Raw genomic sequence first — 26,235 nt, 5'->3', positions numbered from 1 at the left:
CCACTTGACCCATTAAAACCTGCAGAACCCCTTTATTATAAGCAGCATGTTTTGCACTTTGTTATTGTTGTTCAAGCATAAATGGTTCTAGCCTGATTAAATGGATTCACTTTATATTAAATGTCAGGGAGAAGTTCTGTCAACGTTTAACCTCCTGTATCCTGTTTATGTTCCTTTTAGCATTAACCCTTAGAGGTCTGAGCCTATTTTTTGAATTCTTTTGATTTTTGCCTTTATATAACATTTAAAAAACATTTACCATACTCATGTTTGGTATCTATACTGGGAGTTCTTGAGGCCGACTCCATAACTTGCAGTTGTTTTTCTTAATCTGCTTGTAAAGGGGGGCTTCTATGAAATTGGTCCCTGAAAACAGTACATGGGGGCTAAAAATTCAAACCAGATGTAGACTAATGTTATGAAGCAACTTTGAAAGCACTTTGGGTCTATTTTAAAAAATTAATATTTACTGAGATAAAAGAGAAAATATTTTATGATAAAACATATTTTTATATTATTTTTACACTAAAGTCCGCATGTAACATGGTTAAAAGGACACGAAAATTATGCATTACTATTTTTCGGAATATCTTTTTATTCTCTCACAGGTACATATTGGGAATCAAACTAATTATGCAAGGGAGAGTGTTTCATAAAAATGACCACTGTTGCAAAAATCGCTTGTGATGTATATGCATTTAAATGGGCAGGTTCTGCATGTAACGCAAGTGGACACAATGGATTACACACAAAACCTGGCATGAGACTGAGATTCATGAAAAACCTGCATGTCTGGATTAGAAAAACCACTAGGATCATCAAATTTAGCACAGTGTCTTTATTTATAAAGGTATATAAGACCATTTACAGCCTTGTTTTCCAGATCAAATGCACTGACACCAAGGTAGTTTTTCATCTCCCAATTTTGGTCCTATTTTTGGCCCAATATTTGATTAAAAATTCATAATTTTTGGGATGGCTCAGAGCAAGAGTATATATATTTTTTGCATTTATCTGAGGTCATCATTAGGTACATCCTGGGGGGAAATATGTCTAAATTTACCTTGTATCATTTGGTCTAAAAAGCTGGGAATGTGCCAGACACCAAAATGAACCCAGTTTCATAGAAGCACCCAAATGTCATTTTTACTAACTATTTATTGTCCAATGTGTCTGTTACTTGTGTTTTAACTGTAGTCCTGTAACTGTGTGCTGTATTTGCTGCTGCTTATCTTGGCCAGAGCTCCCTTGTAAAAGAGGTTCTTAATCTCAATGGGATTTTTGCTGGTTAAATCCCTTTTAAGATTGTCATTATAACAGACTGCCTAGGTGTCTTCAAGTTTTCTTTGAAATAAATGTCAGAAAATGTCTTTTTCTGCCAATTCTTTTGCACTTCTGTTTCCAGAAAGAACTTAACTTTCAGTGTTCCGGCCATTAACTATCATCATTCTAAATAATAAATGATTAGAACAGTGTGTTTTAGTAAAAAAGAAAAAAAAAAGACTTTAAGGTTTATACATAAATATCTGTTGTTTTGAATCTAGAATGCTCGTTACCCCTCTATTCCGTACTAAATTTAAAAATTATTTTCCTCATGTGTCCACCAAGGTTATAATAGTTTTGGATTTTTCATTATAGTTTAGTTTTATTTAGTTTTGACTTTTCTTCTCTAATTCAGTTAGTTTTAATTAGTTCTTAGAGCAGGTTTTCTAGTTTTTATTAGTTTTCGTTATTTTCTAAATGCTTAGTTTTAGTTTAGTTTTAGTTTTTTCATATATTTTCTCTTCTTCTCTGTCGTATTCAAATAAATCCCAGACAGGACTCTGCTGCTTTCTCCCAATTTTAGTCTCCACGTTTCCAGGTAGAGTGAGGACCAGAAGATGACTGGAAACCACAAGTAACCACAAGTGACGGACGGTTAAATGTCATATGGTGCCAGTAGCTAAAATTGCTTGAGGGAAATAAATCGATTTCATATCAGTCTGACACTGACAAAGACGAAAACTATGGGAATGTTATCCATAATTTTTTTTACGTTTTAGTTAGTTTTGTAAGCACACAATACAGTTTGTTAGTTATCATTTTTTTCTTTTAATTATAGTTTTTATTTATTTCAAATAACGAAAATGTTTTTACAATTCTACTTTTCGTCATTTCGTTAGTTTTCGTTAACTATAATAACCTTGGTGTCCACACATGCTGTGCCATGTTTGTTTTGAAACTCTTCTTCTTCACTTTAACATCCATCAACATCTGGGTTTTTTTTTTTTTGCTCATGTGACTGTAGTTGTACAAAAAGGTCTTTCCATTGCAGTTTTGCACAATATACCAATTTCGCTACGCCTGAAAAACCACCTATTGCAAGCATAAAAAGTTTTCGTTGAAAAACGAGAGTTTTGGCGAAATTGTTGTTTTTCCATTAGGCAAATTTTTATGCAAAAGTTATATTCGCACAATTTTAGGGTCAGTGGAAATGAACTACTGATGAACTGATGTGTTTTTTTTTTCTTCCCTAACAGGCTCTGATCTTGAAAGAGCTGTCCGTCATCAGAGACCGAGCCGGTAGCGCCTGCCTCAGGGAGCTAGACAAGAGCAACAGCCCTCTGATCATGGCCCTCTGTGGCTCCAAAGGTACGAAAGTCTGCATCAGTAGTAGGTACATCTTAATGTGGTGTTTAGACAGCTCTTTGTGAACACGTAGATGAGACTAGGAATATCACTGCAGAAACGTTTGAGGTCAATGTGGCTCGGTCCACGTCAGAGAGAAATTGTCTAATGACTGACCCCTTTTTATGTAGAGATAACAGACTGGAAATTCACTAATACAGAGCACTTAAAAGTCGACCCAAAAACACCTGTCTTTTCAGTCTTGGATGTACATTCACTAAGTGTCTGTGGATCTACAAATTGCAGAGTTCAAGATCTGCTTAATGGATACACACTAATAGGATAAGAAGTATCTAAAAATACATCCAGAAGATGAAAGTCACACACTTGTATTAAACACCAGTGCAAATAAGACTACATTCAGACAGCAGGTTTTAGTGCACAAGTCGGATTTTTGGTGAAATATGATTTTTTTTTTTTGTGTGGTGTGTGTGCTCATTCATATTACACATTAAATGCAACTTCTATCAGTTTTGAGTATGAACTGAATGTGACCCTGAAGTGACCCGCAAGCGCAAAAGAAGTCCTGACGTAATATGTGACCACACAGGCATGTACTGTGTTGCATTTATGGGAGTAATATGTTTTTCCTGACACTCTTCCTTCTGGGATGCAGAATTGGGACGTTTGTCGCATTTCAATGGCGTAAAGGTTGGATAAATGCGACCTGACCTTCAGACTGAAGTTGCATTGTGAAATATCAGATGTGTATTGGATTTAGGACCATGTATAAAAGTGGCCTGGGTTGAATTTGGAAAAATCGGATTTGTGCTGTTCAAATTGTCTTTAACAGATCAAATACAGGTCACATATGGGCAAAAAAAATTGGATTTAGGCCACATTTTACTGCAGCCTGAACGTAACCTAAAAGTCCTTCAGGAGGTAAATAATGGTGACAGTGGCTTTGTCGGAAAGCTCTAAGTTGCTGTCCAGAGCGGAGGTGCTGAAATGCTTCAGAAATGTCCCGAACACATCAAATTCATCTACATACGTCAATATGCATTGGAGATAAGTTTGACATAAGTTATACATGGTTTCAAAGCACGTTACTCATAAGATAGAAATAGGTTTTGAATACACTAGACATTATCTCGACATATTTTGACTTGGGCTGGAACAGATTAATGAGATTTCAATTCATTTCAATGGGGAACATTGATTTAACATATACGAGCAAATTGAGTTTCAAGCTCGATCACAGAACGAATTAAACTCATAAGTCAACATACCACTGTATAGACAAAAGTGTAATAATAATATTGATACATGGAATAATAATAAAGATTAATAATATTCATTTTTATTAACTATATGGACTAGAATATTGGGACACATCATAGGTACAGTTGTAAAATTTGAGATAAAAACATTAATATTTCCTTAAAGTTTAATGGGAGTTTTTTTTTTCCTCAGTAAGATATGAAGAAAGTAGATGGTTAGTTGTGGTAGAAAATTATTCTTTACAGTCAGAGCATGAAAAATATTTTAGAAATTTAGAGGTAGAACATTTCAAATCATAGTCATGGGAAAAAAATTAAAATGTTGAGAGAAATGAAGTAAAAACAGTCGCTCAGGCATTTTGGAAGCAAAGAAAACAGTTTAAACAAAACTAACCAATGCAATGATAATTTACCACAATATAAAACTATATTATGACTTTCCTCAGTATTGTTTTGTATCCCAGACCCCAAACACCTGAATTCAACGTGTCACAATACTTTTGTCCATATAGTTTATGTCAGAAAGTTTTTCAGACCTTTAACTTTAAAAGCAAACAAACACTGCAAAGACAGAGACAAATAAAAGGAGAGAGAAGAATAATAAAAATGGGGTTATCATCAGGATTATAGTGTAAGCACTGATGGAACAAAATGTAGTTCATAAATAAATCTCCCACAGAAGATTAGGAGAAGTGTCAGTGGAGGTCAAACTACATAATAAACTTGGATATGACTTTTGGACAGAAACAGGACATGAAATAACAATCATCCATCACTTCTTCTGGAGGTCTTATGAAGACCAAAGAAAGAAAACTTAGTTTATTAGAAAGAAAACAAGCCAAAAAGAAAGTGTTATTCAGTTTATCAGAAGTGATGAAGAGCTTCTTATTTATCTACTGTTTGTTTTCTGTTATTTAAATGTAATCATATCTATTAGCTTTTTATTTTTAGAATCCCTTTCCTTTTTTTTTTTTTTTAACTGAATGTGAATATGCCCGGTGCATGCATTTCTTTGCTTTTTTTGTGTATAAGAATGTTGAGCTGTACTGGGGTGGGGACTAGTTTGTTTTTTATGTTGTTTATCTTTAAACTTGTTAAACACATCAATAAATAAGTCTTGGTAAGAAAAATAAATAAATAAATAATGAAGATCAAATAATGTGCAAACTACTTAATAATGCATGTGTGTGTGTATGTGTATATGTATATATATATGTGTGTGTGTGTGTGTGTACCTATATGTATGTACATACATATGTGTTATTGTATTATGTGTTTATATAAATTATATTTGTTCTTAATGATATAAAGCCAGAAACAAAATTATTTAACAGTAAGTATCAGGCATTAGAGTAGAGACATGTTTAGACCGGGAAGCGTGTTATTAATTATTTAAGGAGAAGGGGTGGGAATTTAAAAGTTATACTTCTCACTCCTTCTCGAATATGTATTATATGTCTTATGTCTAAATGTTTTGTTTGTTTATTTATTTTTATTTTTCAAAATTCATATTCGAAATAAATACATCAATCAATCAATCAAATAATAGTGATATAATGTAACTTTACCCACCGAGTCACACAAGACACTTATGTATAAACCATGTGAGGCTCTTAAAAGGTTAATTTGAGTTTGTTTTTTTTTTTACTGGTTTTACTACCTAATAAATGTCCACATACAGATCAGCAGCCATTTACATGTAAGCTACACTGAACAAAAATATAAACGCACCACTTTTGTTTTTGCTCCCATTTGTCATGAGCTGAACTCAAAGATCTAAAACTTTTTCTGTGTACACACAAGGTTTATTTCTCTCAAATATTGTTCACAAATCTGTCTAAATTTGTGTTAGTGAACACTTCTTCTTTGCTGAGATAATCCATCCACCTCACAGGTGTGGCATATCAAGATGCTGATTAGACAGCAGGATTTTTGCACAGGTGTGCCTTAGGCTGGCCAGAATAAAAGGCCACTCCAAAATGTGCAGTTTTATCACACAGCACAATACCACAGATGTCACAAGTTTTGAGGGAATATGGAATTGGCATGCTGACTTCAGGAATCTCCACCAGAGCTTTTGCCTGTGAATTGAATGTTCATTTCTCTACCATAAGCCATCTCCAAAGCTGTTTCAGAGAATTCATGAAGAAGACTGTGCGAGGAAAATGGTGGTCACACCAAATACTGACTGGTTTTCTGACCCCCCTGGACCACCCAATACAGTAAAAGTGCACATTTTAGAGTGGCCTTTTATTGTGGCCATCCTAAGTCACACCTGTGCAATAATCCTGCTGTCTAATCAGCATCTTGATATGCGACACCTGTGAGGTGGATGGATTATCTCAGCAAAGGACAAAGGAGAAGTGCTCACTAACACAGATTTAGACAAATTTATGAACAATATTTGAGAGAAATAGGCCTTTTGTGTACATAGAAAAAGTTTTAGATCTTTGAGTTCAGCTCATGAAAAATGGGAGCAAAAACAAAAGTGGTGCGTTTATATTTTTGTTCAGTGTAGATATAGAATATTTTTGCTCCTTTTGTTTTGTTCTCATATAGCTCTTTTAAACAGGAAACTGAAGCCACGAAGCCTCAAAAACCTCCCTGTTCCTGTGGTGTTTGGAGATGTTTGTTTTTTTAGATGACAAACAAATTAATCAATCAAGGTTTTACAAAGCGAAATTACTCTTGTGATTGTGTCTGAAAAGAGTAATATAACAACTTTAATTCAACCTATCGGAAAATAACGAGGTTTGCAGAATCTGACTGTAGGACACGTGGACTGAAGTCCAGCAGTAATATATTTTTTTGTACAAATATCAAGTGTTGTCAGACTAAAGCAAATTATTTAAAAGATTTTCAAACAGGAAGCAGCAAATTGAGTTTTTTTTCACCTATTGAATACAAATTTTTCTATATTGTCCATGTGCATTACCACCAATTTTGCTACGTTTAATCACAGTTGAGTCATATGGGACTGTTTACAGCTCACAAAACATGTTTTAGTGTGTATTATTACTTTAATTATTTGCTAAATGTCTCTTAATGGACAAATATTTAATATAACTAATAAGTGGTATCAGGAGTTATAAGTGTAGTTTGACTGTTAACTTTAATTTTATTCCTATTTAAAAAAAAAAAAAAAAAAAGCAAAACATACATGATTATATTGAGATAATATTAAAAGTTACAGTAGGTTTAAAAGACCTAAGAAGACACAAGAATGAATTAATCTTTAATTTTCATTCTTGGAAACAAAAGATTCTTAAAATTCTTAAAATATTATGAATATTATTAGTTCATATGGGTCTACAGTTGAATTAATACAACAATAAAAAGCTAGAAGTCTTTGACAATAGAGAAATTAAACAGCACATTATGACATAAACATGGTCGAATATAAAAAAAATGGATACAATGGCATAATTAATGTAAATTTAAAATAAAACCCAGTTTAGAGGATAAGTATGAAATTGTAAAACAGAAGATAAGATAAAATGATAAAATATTTACTTATTTCTTCACAATACAACTCCAGTTCAAAATGAGCTTTTCAAAATGACAATAAATAACAGTTAATAAATCGTGGCTATTCTGAGTGTTCTGAGTGTGTGGTGTCGTTGCGTCATTGTTTTCATCTGTGTTTATGTTGTGTGTCTCTCCACATGTAGGATCCTTCATTAATATCTCTCAGATGATCGCCTGTGTCGGCCAGCAGGCCATAAGTGGCTCTCGAGTCCCCAATGGTTTTGAGAACCGCTCCCTTCCCCACTTTGAAAAACACTCAAAAGTAAGATCCAATTTATTTATTGTAATTACTTTTCCATAGTGTATGTTCCTCAAAGGAGGCCGTCCATAGTGAAGTGCAGTTTCCAGTTTGTTCCGTTTGTTTGGACATAAAACAATATTCACTCACGTTGTTGTATTAATGCAGGAAACACAGTATAGAATCAAAGCTACTGTATAGTCTGTGTATAATTCTGCACGTTTTCTGTTGTTAGTAAATGGAATATTTATGAGAGTTAGTAACAACAGTAGTGAGGTAGGAGGGAAGGTTATTTTCTCTGTAGCACTTTGAGATTCTGCTGAACAAAAAGTGCTTTATAAATGCAATTTATTATTATTATTATTATTATTATTATTATTATTAACTATTTTGACACAGATGCAGGGTGCTTGCACAGGTCTTGAAAGTCTTTAAAAGTATGGAATTTTGAGACACTAGCCCACAGGTGTCAAACATGTGGCCTGGGGGCCAAATCCGGCCCGCCAAAGGGTCCAGTCTCGCCCCTGGATGAATTTGTGAAATGCAAAAATTACAGCGAAGATATTAACCATTTAGTTTCCCAATTTAATCTCAAGTGGGTCGGATCAGTAAAAATACTATCAGAATAACCTATAAATACTCACAACTCCAAATTTTTCTCTTTGTAAATGTAAAAATTTTCATGTCAGTTTACTGTATTTACACTAAAACAAACTATCATTTCACAAAAACGCGAATAACCTGAACAAATATGAACATTGTGAAATGTCCGAAGCGCAAGTTTTCCAATTATCATGCCTGTTATAAAATGTTTTGTGTATTTGTAGATCCACTGTGATCTGTAAGTTGTAATTTGCATGTGTAAATGATAAACTGAGACATAATATCGTTAAAATTGCACTTAGTTTTCTTAAGAAATTTCAGTTTGTTCATGGTATTCACATTATTTTAAAGGATAGTTGATAGATGTAAACATTTTGATCGTTTAATTTCACTTTTTTCGCTTTAAAACATAGAGGAAAGTTTGGAGTTGACATTATTTATATATTATTATGTTATTATTTCAGTGGTTCGGCCCACTTCAGATTAAATTTGGCTGAATCTGGCCAATGAACTAAAATGAGTTTGACACCCCTGCACTAGCCCCTTTTACACAGCACTTCTGTTCCCAGAATATTTCACCTTTATTCTGGAACTACATCTGTGTAAACGAAATGGTAGGATCATTTGGTCCCACCTCTGTCACGGCTCTGTAACGCCTGTGGAGGTACTAACAGAGCTGTGATAAAGGTGGAATTATGATTCTGGGCCGCTATGTAAAAGGAACACCTCTCATTCCGCAACCAAGGTGCAAATTTTTGATGACATATTGTGTGTGCAGGGGCCACATTCAACCCAAAATGATCTCAAGTGGCTCAGACCAGTAACAAATAATATAATAATCTACAGGTGTCAAACATGCAGCCCGGGGGCCAAATCCGGCCCGCCAAAGGGTCCAATCCGGCCCACAGGATGAATTTGTGAAATGCAAAAATTACACTGAAGATATTAACAATCAATGGTGTCAAAATCATTTTAATTCAGGTTTCCCGTACAGACACATACAGTCCAATTAGATTTCAAGTGGTATTAAAATAAATCAGTAAAACCAGTAAAATATTATCATTATAACCAATAAATAATGACAACCCCAAATGTTCTCTTTGTTTTTTTGGTGTAAAAAAGTAAAATTACATGAAAATTTTTACATTACCAAACTATACTTTTACAAAAAATGTGAATAACCTGAACAAATACGAACTAATGGAAATGTCTTAAGAAAATTAGATGCAATTTTACCAATATTCTGCCTGTTACTAAATGTTTTGTGCGATCGTAATGCACATGTGTAAATGATAAACTGATAAACCGAGGCAGAATATTACTAAAATTGCACTTGTTTTTCTTAAGACAATTCAAGTTGTTCGTGTTATTCAGATTTTTAAGGAAACTTTGTAAATGTAAACCTGATCATAATATAATTTTCCTTTTTTCACTGTTATTATTTTACTGGTCCGGCCCACTGGAGATCAAATTGGGCTCAATGTGGCCCCTGAACTAAAATGAGTTTGACACCCCTGTAATAATCTATAAATAATGAAAACTCAACCAGAAAAAAAATTACATTTCTTGAGAAAAATAAGTGCAATTTACCAATATTATGCCTCAACTTATCATTTACACATGTGTATTACAGATTGGATCTACAAAGACACAAAACAGGCAGAATATCATTAAAATTACACTTAATTTTCTTTAGACATTTCAGGTTGTTTGTATTTATTTAGGTTATTCACATTTTATTGTTCAAGTATAGTTTGTAAATGTAAATATTTTTCATGATTTAATTTTTTGTTTTGTTTTTTGCACTGAAACAAAGAGAGAAATTTGGAGTTGTCATTATTTATAGGCGTAATGTAATATTATTTTTTTCACATTAAACCAAGAAGAAAATTTGGAGTCATTATTTATAGGTTTTTATGCTATTATTTTACTTCAGATCTTAGTGGTCTGTATGTGGAACCTGAACTAAAACCAGTTCAGCACCTTTGACTGTTCATATCTTCGGTGTAATTTTTACACTCACATTCTGTGGGCTAGATTGGAACCTTTTGCGGGCCGGTTTTGGCCCACGGGCCGCATGTTTGACACCCCTGCTCTACACCATAGGCAACATCTTACCCATTGTACCTCTAGTTGTAACTTAATTTCAGTTCATTATTGCTTCTTTCCTTTGCTAGTTGACATTTTTTATTGTTGCTAAGTGCTAGATTTATTCTGTGGGAATGTCCTTACCTTGTAACTTTCTCTATTATGGACGTTAAGCTTTTTGTAAAGTCTTTGTTTTCCTTTATTTAGTCTATACGGGGGTTACATTTCTAAGAATAAAATATGAGGTGCATTGAAGTACAAGAATAATTCCTTTTTTCTCCCACCTTAATGACTTAATGCCTGCTGTTGCCCAGCTGCCTGCTGCTAAAGGCTTTGTGGCGGACAGCTTCTATTCAGGTTTGACTCCCACCGAGTTTTTTTTCCACACCATGGCCGGCAGAGAGGGCTTAGTGGACACTGCTGTGAAAACTGCAGAGACCGGCTACATGCAGGTAGGGTGGTTTCTTTGGATTCTATGCTTTATTTTGACAAGCTGATGTGAAATATACAGTGAAAGTTCAGTTAAAATGAAATTGTATGGTATCTTTAAAGTTCAGAGGCTCCACAGGACATAACAAGACTTTATTACTGTCAGGGGCGGGGATTGAAAACAGGGTTCCTACAGGTTTCTACAAGTTGAACATAAGAGTTTTTAAAAGAGTGATATTTAGCTTTTTTTTAAACAGAATTATGTATTTTAAAACATTTCCCTGTGGTTTATATTAACTGTAAATGCTATGCTTGGGTCTGAGTTCTTCATTGATTCAACTCCACAGGTCCATCTTCAACCCTATTTCTGAGTAATGACACCGGAAAGGTTGTTTTGAGCGCTGGCCCTTTAAATGCAAATGAGCCACTTCACGCCCCACTCCCTCCAGGTTGTTGACCGTGCTTTCTGTTCCATTTAACCACTTGAATTCGTTAAACAACCAACAGCTGAACATTTTAGGTAATCGGCTCGAAGTTTGGACATACTTTCAGTTTTTACTACAACTGCTGCTGCTGACAAACAGTTATGTCGTACTCAGAGAAGTGTTCGTCGGAAGTCTTGACCTTACGTGTGCAAATGTTGTGACGTAACTAGTTATAGATGTAACAAATAAAGCAGGAATTAAAACGGGTTGTAGAAATCCACTTGATTTTTTTTCAGAATGAATGTAAAGATAGCTTTGCAGCACCTGGAGGGTTCAAATTCAAACTTTTGGAACTATTTGGGTCCAAATACACAAATAAATACACAAATAAATGTACCAAAGACTAATAAAAGTGGGTTTAGCAAAATATGACTCCTTTAACGATTCTCTCATTTCCCAACATGACGTTTTCTGGTTTTCCCTACATCGTGTCGTGGTACATGAACCAAACTGGACTGTCTGTCCGTCTGTCTGTCTGTCCGTTTTGTTTTGACGGTCACAGATCTCCCGCTCATGTTAACCCCTCCCCGGCCCCCGCTGCTTCAGGGCACTTTCACACAGCGTACTTGAGTCTATACCGTACTTGGATACGTTTACACCTTTCCTGTAGATGTTGCGTTCACACATGCGTACCGCAGCCTGTACTCGAGTACAAATGGGTGCTCCAGGGCTGAAACAGTAGGTGGCGGTGTGGAAGGAATTCTGTCACTATCCTATAAATGCAGAAGTCGGAAGAAGATAAACTCTTACCTATCTGTTAGCCTGTTTGAGGCAAAGAGAAGCAGAGCAGCCTTCATTGTCCCTGATGTATCACCGAGTGGTTCGGTTGATAAGGTGAGCCCGTGCCGTGCAGATCTGTGGCTTTTTTAGGAGACAACACACTGTAAGCCCGGATAAGTAGAGTTTACTCAAAAAATTTGAGGCAAGTGATTGCACTTTAATGATTTGAGTAATGATCGACTAATCAATTGGTTTAAGTAGGTTCAACTTAATGCTAAAAGTATTGAACTTAAACTATTAAGTAGAAAACGCTAAAAGACAAGTTATTTGTACTTTAAATCTGTTGTAAAATCAACCCCACTATCCAACCATTCAACTCAGCATTTTAGGTTACACTGACTAATTTTCTCAATTGCAGCCAGATTAATTTATCATTGATTAAACAACTTTTTTTAAGATAACCAAACTCAAAATCCTATTCCTGACCAAAATAGTTATGAACTTACTCAACTTAATATATTGTAGCATGAATGGAGGTTAGCTCAATGTCATTTGCCAGTACAGGAAGTGCTCTTAATTTGACAAGACATTAAGATTTCCATTGTACGTTAACAGTCTTAGATGAACAGGAAACCAATTGTTCTTCCTATGGCTTGGACTCATGGTGCAGCTCTACAAAAATACAAAAACAAACACAAAAAGGCCAATTAACACTGCCATACACACATTAAATCCAAATTAACACTAACACCACAACCCCGCTGAACCCCTGCACAGAAAAATAACACATTTTCAACAACATGCCCAATACCCACAATGCAATGTGAAGATAAAAAGGTGTGGTCATGACTAAAACTGAGTGATTTAATTCCATTCAACTTAAAGTTTTTCGTACTTTCAACTATGTCTACAAATTAGTAGAATATACTTAACATTTTATAATAACATCATAAAACTTAAATCATTTAAGTGCATTGTAATTAAAGCATTTTAGTAAATACAAATTCCGGGCTTACAGTGCAGCGCTGTCTATGGCCTCGTGGTGATTAACCCACTTCCGTTGTCGGAGTGGTGATCACATCACTTCCGGACTCGGGCACAGATCGCATTCACACGGCAACATACCATGCTGGGGTACGGGCAGTCCGGACCCGGGACTACCTTCTCAACTGGACTCGGGTACAGCATTTGAGCGCGGAATGGTTGCATTCACATGGATAAAATTAAGCGGACCTGGGAACCAGCGTACTCGGATACGGACTCGAGTACGCTGTGTGAAAATGCCCTCAGATCCTCACCCAGCAGAGAAACCGTCTCAATATACAGGGTGGGGAAGCAAAATTTACAATGAACATTTAGTTGTTTTTTCTCAGCAGGCACTACGTCAATTGTTTTGAAAGCAAACATATATTGATGTCATAATCATACCTAACACTATTATCCATACCTTTTCAGAAACTTTTGCCCATATGAGTAATCAGGAAAGCAAACGTCAAAGAGTGTGTGATTTGCTGAATGCACTCGTCACACCAAAGGAGATTTCAAAAATAGTTGGAGTGTCCATAAAGACTGTTTATAATGGAAAGAAGAGAATGACTATGAGCAAAACTATTACGAGAAAGTCTGGAAGATACTATTAAAGAAGAATGGGAGAAGTTGTCACCCGAATATTTGAGGAACACTTGCGCAAGTTTCAGGAAGCGTGTGAAGGCAGTTATTGAGAAAGAAGGAGGACACATAGAATAAAAACATTTTCTATTATGTACATTTTCTTGTGGCAAATAAATTCTCATGACTTTCAATGAACTAATTGGTCATACACTGTCTTTCAATCCCTGCCTCAAAATATTGTAAATTTTGCTTCCCCACCCTGTAGATACTCAGGACAAACTCAGTTAAAATGGGGCCCAAACAAGTGAGCTTCAACTTTAGAAAAGCACTTGATATGTGGAAAAAAACCAACTGAAGGAAATTCAACAGGGACTGACTTCCAGAGTAACTGGACCACATGCCACTGTTATGATTGGTCTGCCACTCATCAGGAGTTCTACCACTGACCAGTCTGGATCATAACACCCTAACATGTTTTATGATGAGTGTCACAACCTGGCTCGAAGGTTGGACAAAGATGGAGACGGAGGAAGTGGTAAAGATGTAACAAAGATTTGTTAAATAAACTAACAATAACAAAAACACAAAGTGCTACAAAACGCCAGTTGAGAGGAGCATGAGGACCAGGCAGGGCAGAGCAGGACCAGACCAGACAGCGAGCAGACCCAAGACCAGACCAGAGCCGAGCAGATCAGGCCAGAGAGCGGACCCGAGAGAGACCAGACCAGGCCAGACCAGAGAGAGAGAGGCTGATCATATACGTCGAGCTGCTTAAATAGGCGTCACAGGTTTAGTTTAGTTTAGTTTATTAATTTGATCCCCATTAGCCACTGCATACCCCAGCAGCTACTCTTCCTGGAGTCATCAACAACACAAAAACAAAGCACCAACAATTTCCCACAACTCACTCAACAAACAGGATGTACATACACCCAACACAACAACACAACACCAAAAATCAGCAACAGCACACAATACAAAACAATTACAATCATAATATCAACAACAACAGAAAAAAGAATAAATAAACCAAAAATCAGAAAAAAAAACATGAAATAAAAATAAAAACAATAAAAACAGCTCCACAAAAACAAACAAACAAACAAAAAAACGTCTAGATGATGTCATTATAGGATATGCAATAGCTCAGACAGTTATTCTTGGATAAATATGAAAATTCTCAACCTTTTAGAAAAACTACCTGCTTGAATTTCTGAAATTAAAAATTGTGGCAATGTATTCCATGCCACCATTGCCCTGTATTGCACACTACCCTACAGGTGCCACTAATCAGGAGGTCGCCATCTGTAAAAGAACACTGACAGTGCCCCTAGTGCCCAGAAGGTGCATCACGAGGAAATAGGTTTTAATGCCGTTTGCTGTCTTATTTAATTGCCTTTTTCCAAAACTCTGACCATGCCGTGCAGCTCACAGTCATTCAGACGTGTAGAGTAAAGCCCACGCTGCTGGCATCTGAGTCTTTTATTATGCCTGAAAGCTTATTAACATAATATCCATGTACAAAAGCATTGTCACTGCACTTATTAAAGTGCCCAGATGGGGTTAACACGAATGACCCCTGGAAATAAATCATGGACTCAGAATCGCCAGAGGGAGGCTGAAGTTTCATTAAAACTGCAAAAGCGAAGATGTAAAACGTGTGACAGGAAGTCTCTGCAATTAGACTTCTTTATGACGGGCGAACCATAAGACTCTGTGGACATCCCTGTTGGTCGTACCTCTGCTGTGACTCAGTAGCTGCTTAGCATGTTGCGCTGAATTCTGCTACATGAAATGAATATCGACTAGAGATCAAGGTTATAATAGTTTTGGATTTTTCATTATAGTTTAGTTTTATTTAGTTTAGACTTTTTTTTCACTAATTCAGTTAGTTTTAATTAGTTTTTAGAGCAGGTTTGCTAGTTTTTATTAGTTTTAATTTTTTTCTACATGCTTAGTTTTAATTTAGTTTTAGTTTTGTCGTATCTTTTCTCTTCTTCTCCGTCGTATTCAAATAAATCCCAGAAAGGACTCTGTTGCTTTCTCCCAACTTAAGTCTCCGGAAGACGACTGTAAACCACAAGTGACGGACCGTGAAGTGTCGTATGGTGCCGCAAGCTAAAATTGCTAGCGCGAAATAAATCGATTTCATTTCAATCCGACATTGACGAAGACGAAAACAAAGGGAATTTTATCCATAATTTGTATCTGTTTTAGTTAGTTTTGTAAGCACATAATACAGTTTCAGTTAGTTGTTGTTTTTTTCTTTTAATTATAGTTTTTATTTTTTCGTTATTTTCTTTTAATTATAGTTTTTATTTGTTTGTTACCAATTTTTTTTTTTTCAATTCTAGTTTTCGTCATTTCGTTGGTTTTCGTTAACAATAATAATAACCTTGCTAGAGATGTCATTTAATCCCGTCTCTTCCTCCTGAATCACCAGGAGGACAAATTGTACATTCACTGGCATCACTCTGAAATTTCTGATTCTGAAAACAGACTGTTGCCTTCTATTTTATTTTCCTATCAATATTTGCAGGTTTTTAGTGGAGCCATAAAACTGACATCTTGACACTGGGCTGGAAATTTATCTGCTCTGATATCCATGCACGATACAGTGCCTCATTTCCGGAGCATTCTGTCTTTATATCCATGCAGGTGATATACGCTATATGGACAAAAGTACTGGGACACGTTTAGGGATGTAACGATATGAAAATTTCATATCACTATAATTGAGACCAAAATTATCACGGTTATCATTATTATCGCGGTATTATTGAAACTGTGCTCAAAATGTTCAAAAAGTACTAATACACACACTGAAATAATTTAACTAAGTTGTAGTAAAAAAATAAATAAATAAATAAATAAAATAATAGGCACAATGTACTTTCTGTTGCAGAAACATTCAGGTATTAACCCTTAGTGGTCTGAGTCTATTTTGGCTGTTTTTCAGTACTTTTGATTTTGCCTTTATGTACGATATAAAGAAATGTTTACTATACCCATGTTTGGTATCTTTTTTTTCAGCACAACTTCATCTGTATCATCTGCTTATTATTTTTTTCACTTTAACCTACTATATCAACATAAAAGGCCAGAAAACACAAAAAAAATATACAATCCGATTTGAAAAAATGTATATAATTTATTGCATAAATAACACAAAGATGCTTAACGAACCTTTTCAAAGACTTTAAAGGTGAATATTGGTTCCAAATATTAGGTATATAAAATCAAAATTGGAATAAATAAAAACTATACTCAAATATTTGACATAAAAACAGATCTTTACATAGGGTTTTTTCCCCTAAAAGTGCGGTAATCAAACACGGTTATCATGATAATTAGAATTTAAATGGTAATACTAACCGTCTGCAGTTTTACCGCGGTTTATCGTTATACCGGTAATCATTACTTCCCTAGACACATTGAAGTCATGTGTATAATAATGATAAATGCCATAATATAGTTTTATACTGTGATAAATAACATTGCATTGGTTAGTTTTGTTTACCTTATCTATGTTTCAGGGATGGTTTTTATTTAATTTCTCTCAACATATATTTATTTTTTATCTATTTTTTATCCATGACTATGATTTTAAATGTTCGACCTCTATGGACATAAACTATATGGACAAAAATATTGGGACACATGGCTACAGCTGTAAGATGTCCTGTCCATGCTGGTTTGAGTTACAAACATCAATATTTCTTTAAAGTTTAATGGGAGATTTTTCTGTTGTTTTTTTTAATCCATGACTATGATTTTAAATGTTCTACCTCTAAATATTCTAAAATATTTTTCATGCTCTGACTAAATAAGAATTTTCTACCACAACTAACCATCTACTTTCTTTACATTTCACTTAGGAAGAAATATCTCCCATTAAACTTGAAGGAAATATTGTGATGTTGATGTTTCTAAACTATATGGACAAAAATATTGGGACACATTATACTGTCATGAATAAAATTGCATTGTTTAGTTTTGATTACATTATCTATGCTTCAGGGATGTTTTTTATTTAATTTCTCTCAACATTGATTTTTTTTATTTTTATTTTTTATTCATGACTATGATTTTAAATATTCTACCTTTTAAATTTCTAAAATATTGTTCATGCTCCGACTAAATAATAATTTTCTACCACAACTAACCATCTACGTTCTTTACATTTCACTTAGGAAGAAAAATCTCTCATTAAACTTCAAGGAAATATTAATGTTTCTAAACTATATGGACAGAATTATCGGGACACATCATTATACCATCATGAATAACATTGAATTGGTTAGTTTTGTTGACATTATCTATGCTTCAGGGATGGTTTTTACTTAATTTCTCTCAACATTGATTTTTTTTTTTTATCCATGGCTATAATTTTAAATGTTCTACCTCTAAATTTCTAAAATATTTTTCATGCTCTGACTGTAAATAATAATTTTCTACCCCATTTTCTACCCCAACTAATCTTCACATCTCACTTAGGAAGAAAAATCTCCCATTAAACTTTAAGGAAATATTGATGTTTTTATCTCAAATCAGCATGAACAGGACATCTCACAGCTGCAGTCATGCTGTGTCCCAATATTTTTGTCCATATAGTTTTGAAACATCAGTATTTCTTTAAAGTTTAATGGGAGATTTTTCTTCCTAAGTGAGATGTAAAGAAAGTAGAGGGTTAGTTTTGGTAGAACATTATTATGTACAGTCAGAGCATGAAAAATATTTTAGAAATTTAGAGGTAAAACATTGAAAATCATACTCATGGATAAAAACAGAAAAATCTCCCATTAAATTTTAAGGAAATATTGATGTTTATATCTTAAATCAGTATGAACAGAATGTCTTACAGCTGTAGACATGATGTGTCCCAATATTTTTTTCCATATAGTTTATAAAAAAATGAAAATATCAATAATAATCCTGAGTTTATGTATTCCTGTAGATATGTATTTTACCCCAATGAAAAGGCGCTGTGCTGGGAAAATATGAAAATTACCCTTAGAAGTGCTTGAATTTAACTCTGAAAAATGGGTATGAACCCTGTCATCTCCACAGGTGGTATTTTAAAATGAGAACCGTAATCTTTTGTAATTTGCTTTTCATTACCTATTCAGCAAGTTTTTATATGAGGTTTCTCAGGCTGTCAACAAAAAGGCTCATTTTCACACAGGAAATGTCGGAAAATAACCTGAAAAATATCTGCTATTTATGATTATGTTTAAGTGAAAAGCTGTGAAGAGCTTTTCACATGAACATGAAAAAATAGCTGAACAACTTATTCAGTGAATGAATAGGCAGTGAAGCTGTAAACTGTTGACTTCTACATTATTTTTATTAATATACAGTTGCAGAAAAAAAATATTAGACCACTCTTGTTTTCTTCAATTTCTTGTTCATTTTAATGCCTGATACAACTAAAGGTACATTTGTTTGGGCAAATATAATGATAAAAACAAAAATAGCATATAATTTCAGAGTTGATATCTATCCATTTTCCATGGTTTTCTTGATAATAACCAAAATCATTTCAGTTCTTACATCAATATCTATGGCATTGCACTGCCAAAAACAGTGCTTTTAGGCATTCCATGTTTTCTTTTCTGTCTGTTTTAGTCACATGATACACACAGGAGTTAGTACTTGATTGCATAACCAGTGTTTTTGATGACTTTTGATGGTCTAATATTTTATTCCGCAACTATATGTCTCTTAAATTAGCATTGCAGGGTAAATACACTTCCATACCTGCAGGTCAGTGTGGATAGAATACCTTTATATGTGTTTCTTGAATGTGCGATGCCTTTTCTTATTATATATTTCTGTGTTTGGAAAGCGACGTCTGGTGAAGTCTCTGGAAGACCTGTGCTCACAGTACGACCTGACAGTACGGAGCTCCACCGGTGACATCATCCAGTTTATTTATGGAGGTGATGGCCTGGACCCGGCTGCCATGGAGGGAAAGGATGAACCACTGGAGTTTAAGAGAGTCTTGGACAACATTCGGGTGAGTTGAAACAGAAACAGACCTCCTGTGTCCTTCTGTTGTAAGACTTGATGTCTTTACTGTAGGGGCGGGAATCAACAAGAATTTAAAGATTTCGATTCTATTATCGATTTTTGTTATTGATCCGATTCCTTAGCAGTTCTCTTATTGATTCTCTCTTCACACACCATATGACCTTACAGTGAAACTGAAACTTAAGACGCTTTACTAATTCCTCTGTGTAGTCCTGCCACTTACGACTAATTTTCTAAGGATTAATCTTTCGACTAATTTTTTGATTAGTCAACTAATCTAAATGACTAATTTTTTTTAAAAAAAAGCCAACTGTTTATTTTGTTGTGTCCATTTTATTTTGTATACAACTCAAGGACCAAAACATAATATCACCTGTATCATGGTAAATGTAAACAGTATAAATAACTTCAATACTTCCAAACGAAAAACAAATTACGAAGTGGGATGTTTCCCACATTCAAAACAAAAAAAAATGCACAAAGTTATTCAAGAAAATGGCTAGCTATATCAATATAAAACAAAATATTAATACAATAGGCCCTTAAAATTTCCAGTGAGTATTTGCTTAACAGTGCAAATATATATGGTGCAGATATGGTCTCATATCCCTGCCAGTCATTTTCAGGACACTGTCAGTGAGTACTGATGCTAGTTGTGGCATGCAGTCCTTCATTGGAAGGGTGAATTCAGTTAGACTACTTTGCCTACAGCTAACAAAAAGAGAAGAGAAAAATACACAACGACCCTGTCTGGGCTTTCACCTGAACCTTCACAGTTGACTTTTGTTTGTAAGCTCATTAAGTAAACTGTTTAAAATATTATGCAGCCCATTAAAAATCTAAGCATAAGCATCTGCATTTACATTAGACTATGACATATTCATCAGAGTCTGGGCTAGCCTATTAACTAAATCGAGACAGCAGGCGCATATCGAGGCACTGGCATGCAGGCACACCTGCAGACCACACTGATCCACGGGGAGGGGGGGTGAACCGAAGAATGAATGAGGTACGCATGCCAACCGGGGGAGGATGGGGGTGAACCGTAAGAATGAATGATATAGGCACAGATCTACAGACTAGGGGGTGGGGGTGGGTTGTGTGAAACTTAAGATGCTTATAAGACAGGGTCTCTCCCTCTCTCTCGGAGGTGCGGCCGTTTGGCTGCAAGTGCCAATGCCGGCATGGATTCCCCAGGTGCGGGGCCAAAAATAAATAGTAAAGTCAATAGTAAAATGACATGTCGATTAATTTTCATGGATGATTAAGTCGACAAATCGCAGCAACACTACCTCTATGTCTCCTGCTGTTGTCCACCTCAGCTAAAAACTATCACAACTATTTCGATAAATGAATAATGATGATGGGGACAGGAGAGAAGCAGGACCACAGCAGCAGGTCCAGAGATGATCCATGGAAAACTATGCTACCATAGATGCTCGAGTGGTTGAGATCCGGTTGTTTGTTAGATACTTTTGGTAGGTACAAACCACTTTACTTTGGGAATGAACAAGATCTGGAGATGCTCTGACCATCACCTTTTCTCCCTTGTCATAGTTGCTCAGATCCCTACTCTTGCCCATTTTGCTGTTTCTAACAAATCAACTTTGAGGTCTACATGTCCACTCTCTGCCTAATGCATCCAACCCACTGACAGATCCCATCGGAATGAGATAATCAACCTTAATATCACTTTGCCCGTCAGTGGTCAGAATCTTATGGCTGATCAATGTGTACATCTTGAAACAGGGCGTGATAAATTCTAATAAATTTGATTCAGTAGATTATGCATAAAATAGGAAATACTGAGAAAGAAGGAAATCTAGTTATTTCAACTGAAAGCTGAGAAAATATCTACAAACTACAATGGATGACCTCAAGCTCCAACAATTGGAGGGATTCTGTCGGAAAAGTTCCATGGGACAAATTAGGCAAATCACCATCGTATTTTCTAGAGTTTTCCAGTGATCAAACCATTCCGGGAGCAACTATGCGAACATTTAAATAACATCTTTACTGAAAAAGTGTGAAGCCCTGCACGTAGGAGATATTTCATGTGATTACTAGACTCTGAAAGGTAAAAAACTGTTGTTAATGCTTTTGGCAACAAGTAAAAAGACTATTACTAGAAAATGATTAAAGCCTGAAGCACCCACAACTGAAGAATGGATCGATATTGTACAGGAGATTTACATTCTGGAGAAGTTGGCATTATGTTTTAAGGGTCAAAGGGAATCTTTTTTCACTATTTGGTCAAAATGGACAAACTATCTAAAAACCTGTAATTGCTGTGAATTGAATATATCGGTTATGTGAAAACATTTATATGACACATTTCTGTTTAGGTTAGTGTAAACATACACACCTTAATGTGTTTTATCTTGTTAAAGAAGAAGCGAAGTAAACCCTCTCCACACCCACTTGTTATATTTGTTCTATATTCTACTAAAAAACTTGGATTAGCAACTCAGTCTCTCATTCACTTTTGAGGTGTTGACATTGAATTGTACCCAAAAGGGAAGTTTTGTATCATTTGGTTCTCCGAATACACAAAGAATGGAGAAAAAAGGAAATGTTTGTATAACTATAACTACATGTATAATTTTACAATGGAGAAAAGAGACAAATCTGCCTGAGAGCCAATGCTCATTAGCACTGGCTGATTCAGACACTGATCCTGCTCTTATTGACTGCCACTGAGCCTGGATTGAGCTCAGCCAATCACAGCCATGTATCCAACATGGTCAGATGTGGTTTGATACACATCCATCCAACTTGCAAATTGAATCCATGCAAATCAAACATGCTCTTACAGCGGCCAAACTCATTATCAAATGGGAATTAGCAATGCCAAGCTAGTAGAGGGAAAAGGATTGGTGTCACCAGGCATGGATGTCCGTTTTTGGGTTCACTTCAATTTGACTTATTGCTCAGAGAGATGGAATGAGCAGTGACATTTTTCATTCCAACCCCCAGAAAAAAAATATGTAGCTCCAAAGCTGCTGATCTTTGTTCCTCCTTAACCCTTAAAGACCCAGTGGTATTTTTGTGGCAGTTCCCAAATGATTTTTTTCTCTATATTTAACTTTTCTTAAGCAATTTATCAGGATTTGTTGTAATATTATCCTCTTTATTACCCTGTCCCCCAAAGGGGAGGCAAGGGGTATTGTTTTTAGTTTGGTTTGTTTGTAGTAAGTAAGTAAATTTTATTTATAGAGCACTTTTCACAGAGAGTCACAGAGTGCTTTTGTTTGTTTGTTAACAATCTAGCAGCAAAACTATTGGTTGAATTCACACCAAATTGGGTTTATAGATTGCCAGTGACCAAAATAGATCTCTGGACAGTTTAGGAACGGTAGGTCAAAGTTCATATTTTTATGAATTTTTAACCCCCCCCCCCCATTTACTTATAATTGGCAAAATTTCAGATGTCTTTAGCAGTAAAACTATTGGCTGAATTCATACCAAATTGGGTTTATCGATTGCCAGTGACCCAGAATAGATGTGATTACATTTTGGGAATAGTAAGTCAAAGTTCCAATTTTTTAATGATTTTTTTTTTTTTATCTTTTTTTTCCCCTATTTACTTATAATGGAGAAAATTTCACATGACGGTAGCAGCAAAATTATTAGTTGAATTCCTACCCAATTGGCCGAACTGGCCAAGTTTTCACATGTCTATAAAAACATCAATTTCGTTTCACTTTACTTCAAACTTGGCACATGTATAGAGGCAATTGATATGCTGGCATCAGTACATGCATAGACATGATAACATCAGCTGGATCAGTGCCAAAATAAGCTACAATACGTGCTTGTTTCAAGTTCTTTCAGTGTAAATCATTTTCCTAAATATTTTCCTATGTTTAATTTACTGATCGTGTAGATGGTCATAAAAGCTCAGAATAAATTCAAAGAATATTACATCAAATCAGAAAAAAATGAGGGAAAACGGACTTTTTCAGCAAAGATATCATTGACTAAACATAAAAACTAAAGTCTCCACTCACTGTCATTGATCCAACTCCATGGGTTTTATTCGTACTGCTCAGTGCTATTTTTGTTGCAGTTCTCAAATGATTTTTTTTCTGTATTTTAAATTTTTCTTAAGTGATTTATCACCCTTTATTCTAATATTTTGCTCAGTGTTGTGTGTTTTCTTAAGTGAAAATCAGGTATTTTCCTATATTTAATTTACTGATCATGTAGATGTTCATAAAAACTCTGGTTTAAGTTGATGGTTATTAAATCAAAATCGGTAAAATCTATCATTAACCAAACATAAATCCAGTGTTTCCATCCACTGTTATCGATCCAACTCCATGGGCTTTACTGGTGAATCAATGTTGTAGAAGATGACGGTGTTTCCACAGTAACTACGGAGTCTCTGAATGTCCAAATGGGTCATATCTGATGACCGTGAAAAGACGACAAACTGTATTTTACACCAATTATTTGCATGTATTGTTAGAATTAGTGGATCAACAGATATTAAACAGTTCAGATCAGTAGATGGTTTTGGTGGATAGTGGATGTTTGGGTGTTTATGGGTTAAATGTCGCATCCATATGCAGACTTGTGCCATTACACACCAACACAAAAATGTTACATTACACTAATTTTCACCTGCGTTTTACATAATTTTTGCACTTCTCTTCTAATATTGAGCTTAGTGTCTGAGTTTGTGTTTGACTTCCTGTTTCCATAGCAACGTTCAAAGATGCCAAATTTACACAAGCACATCTTCATCGCTGGAATTTTAATATAAAGTCCGTCTGTTTGAAAGCTCTCAAGCCCCTCTGGATTATCTCAAGGCTACTTTATTTATTTCTCCAACTCACCTTCCTAAAAGTGTCCCTCTGAAATACTTTGTCCAGGCTCGTACACTTGCGACATTAAATCCAGCTTTTGAAAATCCATCTGTCCAGTTGGTGGGTGTGCTGGAAGGAGGAGGAATTAATTGGCTGTTGGAGTCTGTGAGGCTGAAATCAAGCATCCAGACCCTCACCATGTCCAAATTATTCATTCCTCACATCTATTAGAGAGATTTGTTTTGGACAGCCAGAGATCCTGTTTATGACCCAGTTTCCTCTGGGATTAATAAAATATTCTGATTCTGAATCTGACTTCATCAGACCTCAGCCTTGCTTTAACCCATAAAAGACCCAGTGCTCCTTTTGTGTCAATTCCCCAATGAATTTTTCTCTATTTTATCCTTTCTTAAGTGAATTATCACCATTTAATATCATAGTATCCCTTCTGTTTTGCTTTTTTTGTGTGAAAATCAGGTGTTTTTCCATATGTTAATTTATTGATCACGTAGATGTTCAGAAAAGTTCAGATTAAAGTTGAGGGTTATATATCAGAAACAGAGAAAACTGAAGAAAAAGTGAGTTTTTTAGTAAAATCTATCATTGACTGATCATAAACTAAGTGTTTCCATTCACTGTCATTGATCCAACTCCATGGGTTTTACTGGTGAATCAAGGTTCAGTTTTTTTAAATTAATTTTGTTCATTTTATTACTTATTTTTCTCCATGTTATTTATCATTTTGTACATTTTCGTATTTGCCTCCATTCATTTTGTTGACTTGACTTATCGTTTGACTTGATTTTGTTCATTTTCCTGCCTTATTTAAAATTGTTTTCTTCAGTTTAGTTCAGTTTGTGGCTTATTTTGTCAGTGTTACTTATTACATTGTTTATTTCTTATTGATTTTTCGTCATTGTTTTCATTACTTTGGCTGTTTTTGTTCTTTTTTTTGGCATTTTTCTTGATTTTAGTACATTTTTCCGCTTATTTTTTTTTTCTTTTTTTTTTTTTAATTAATTCTTGTTCATTTTATCCACTGTCATTGATACAACTCCATGCATTTTTCTGGTGAATCATTTTGTTCATTTTATTGCTTATTTTTCTCCAAGTTATTTATCATTTTTCTTATTTGCCTTCATTTATTTTGTTGAGTTGACTTATGTTTTACTCGTTTTTATTCATTTTCCTACTTTATTTAAAATCCTTTTCTTCACTTTAGTTCAGTTTGTGGCTTATTTTGTCAGTGTTACTTATTACATTTTTGATTTTTTATTAATTTTTCATCGTTTTCATTACTTTGGCTGTTTTTGTTCCTTTTTTTTGCATTTTTACTTGATTTTAGTACTTTTTTTGTATTTATTATTTTGTAGGATTTTTTTTTTTTTTTTTATTAATTTTTGTTAATTTGATTCACTGTCATTGATCCAACTCCATGGGTTTTAGTGGTGAATCAGTGTTGTAGAAGATGACTGTGTTTCCACGTTCACTGTGAAGCTTCTGAACGTCCATATGGGTCATATCTGATGACCATGAAAAGATGACAAACTGTATTTTTCAGCTATTATTTGCATGTATTGATAGGATTAGTGGATCAGCAGGTATTAAACAGTTTAGATCAGTAGATGTTTGTGGTTATCATTGGAGGTTTGGGTCTTTATGGGTTAATGCTTTTACTAATATTGGCTTGTCAGTTTGACTCAGGCTGATGCTTTTTTTCTTTTTCTTTTTTTTAAAGTTAGTTTTTGTTATTTACCTCCCATTTGTGCTGGAGAAACAAAAATCTTCATTGAATTCAGTAT

The 26,235-nt window shown here is 34.8% G+C and overlaps 1 protein-coding gene across 1 annotated transcript in view; it reads left to right on the top strand.

Moving 5' to 3' along the window:
- The first annotated feature begins 2,523 nt into the window (after positions 1–2,523).
- LOC115439662 (DNA-directed RNA polymerase III subunit RPC1-like) overlaps positions 2,524–26,235 on the top strand; it is a 79,730-nt gene continuing 56,018 nt past the window's right edge. Inside the window, exons 1-4 of the mRNA XM_030163536.1 lie at positions 2,524–2,631; positions 7,559–7,677; positions 10,659–10,796; positions 19,438–19,608. Coding sequence (XP_030019396.1) covers positions 2,610–2,631; positions 7,559–7,677; positions 10,659–10,796; positions 19,438–19,608 — 450 coding nt within the window. The 5' untranslated portion in view covers positions 2,524–2,609. The remainder of the gene's footprint in view (positions 2,632–7,558; positions 7,678–10,658; positions 10,797–19,437; positions 19,609–26,235) is intronic.

Source organism: Sphaeramia orbicularis, chromosome 19 (genome assembly GCF_902148855.1).
Source record: "Sphaeramia orbicularis chromosome 19, fSphaOr1.1, whole genome shotgun sequence".
Lineage (NCBI taxonomy): Eukaryota > Metazoa > Chordata > Actinopteri > Kurtiformes > Apogonidae > Sphaeramia > Sphaeramia orbicularis.
The sequence above is the reverse complement of the archived record's forward strand: the minus strand, read 5'-3'. Positions and strand labels throughout refer to the sequence as shown.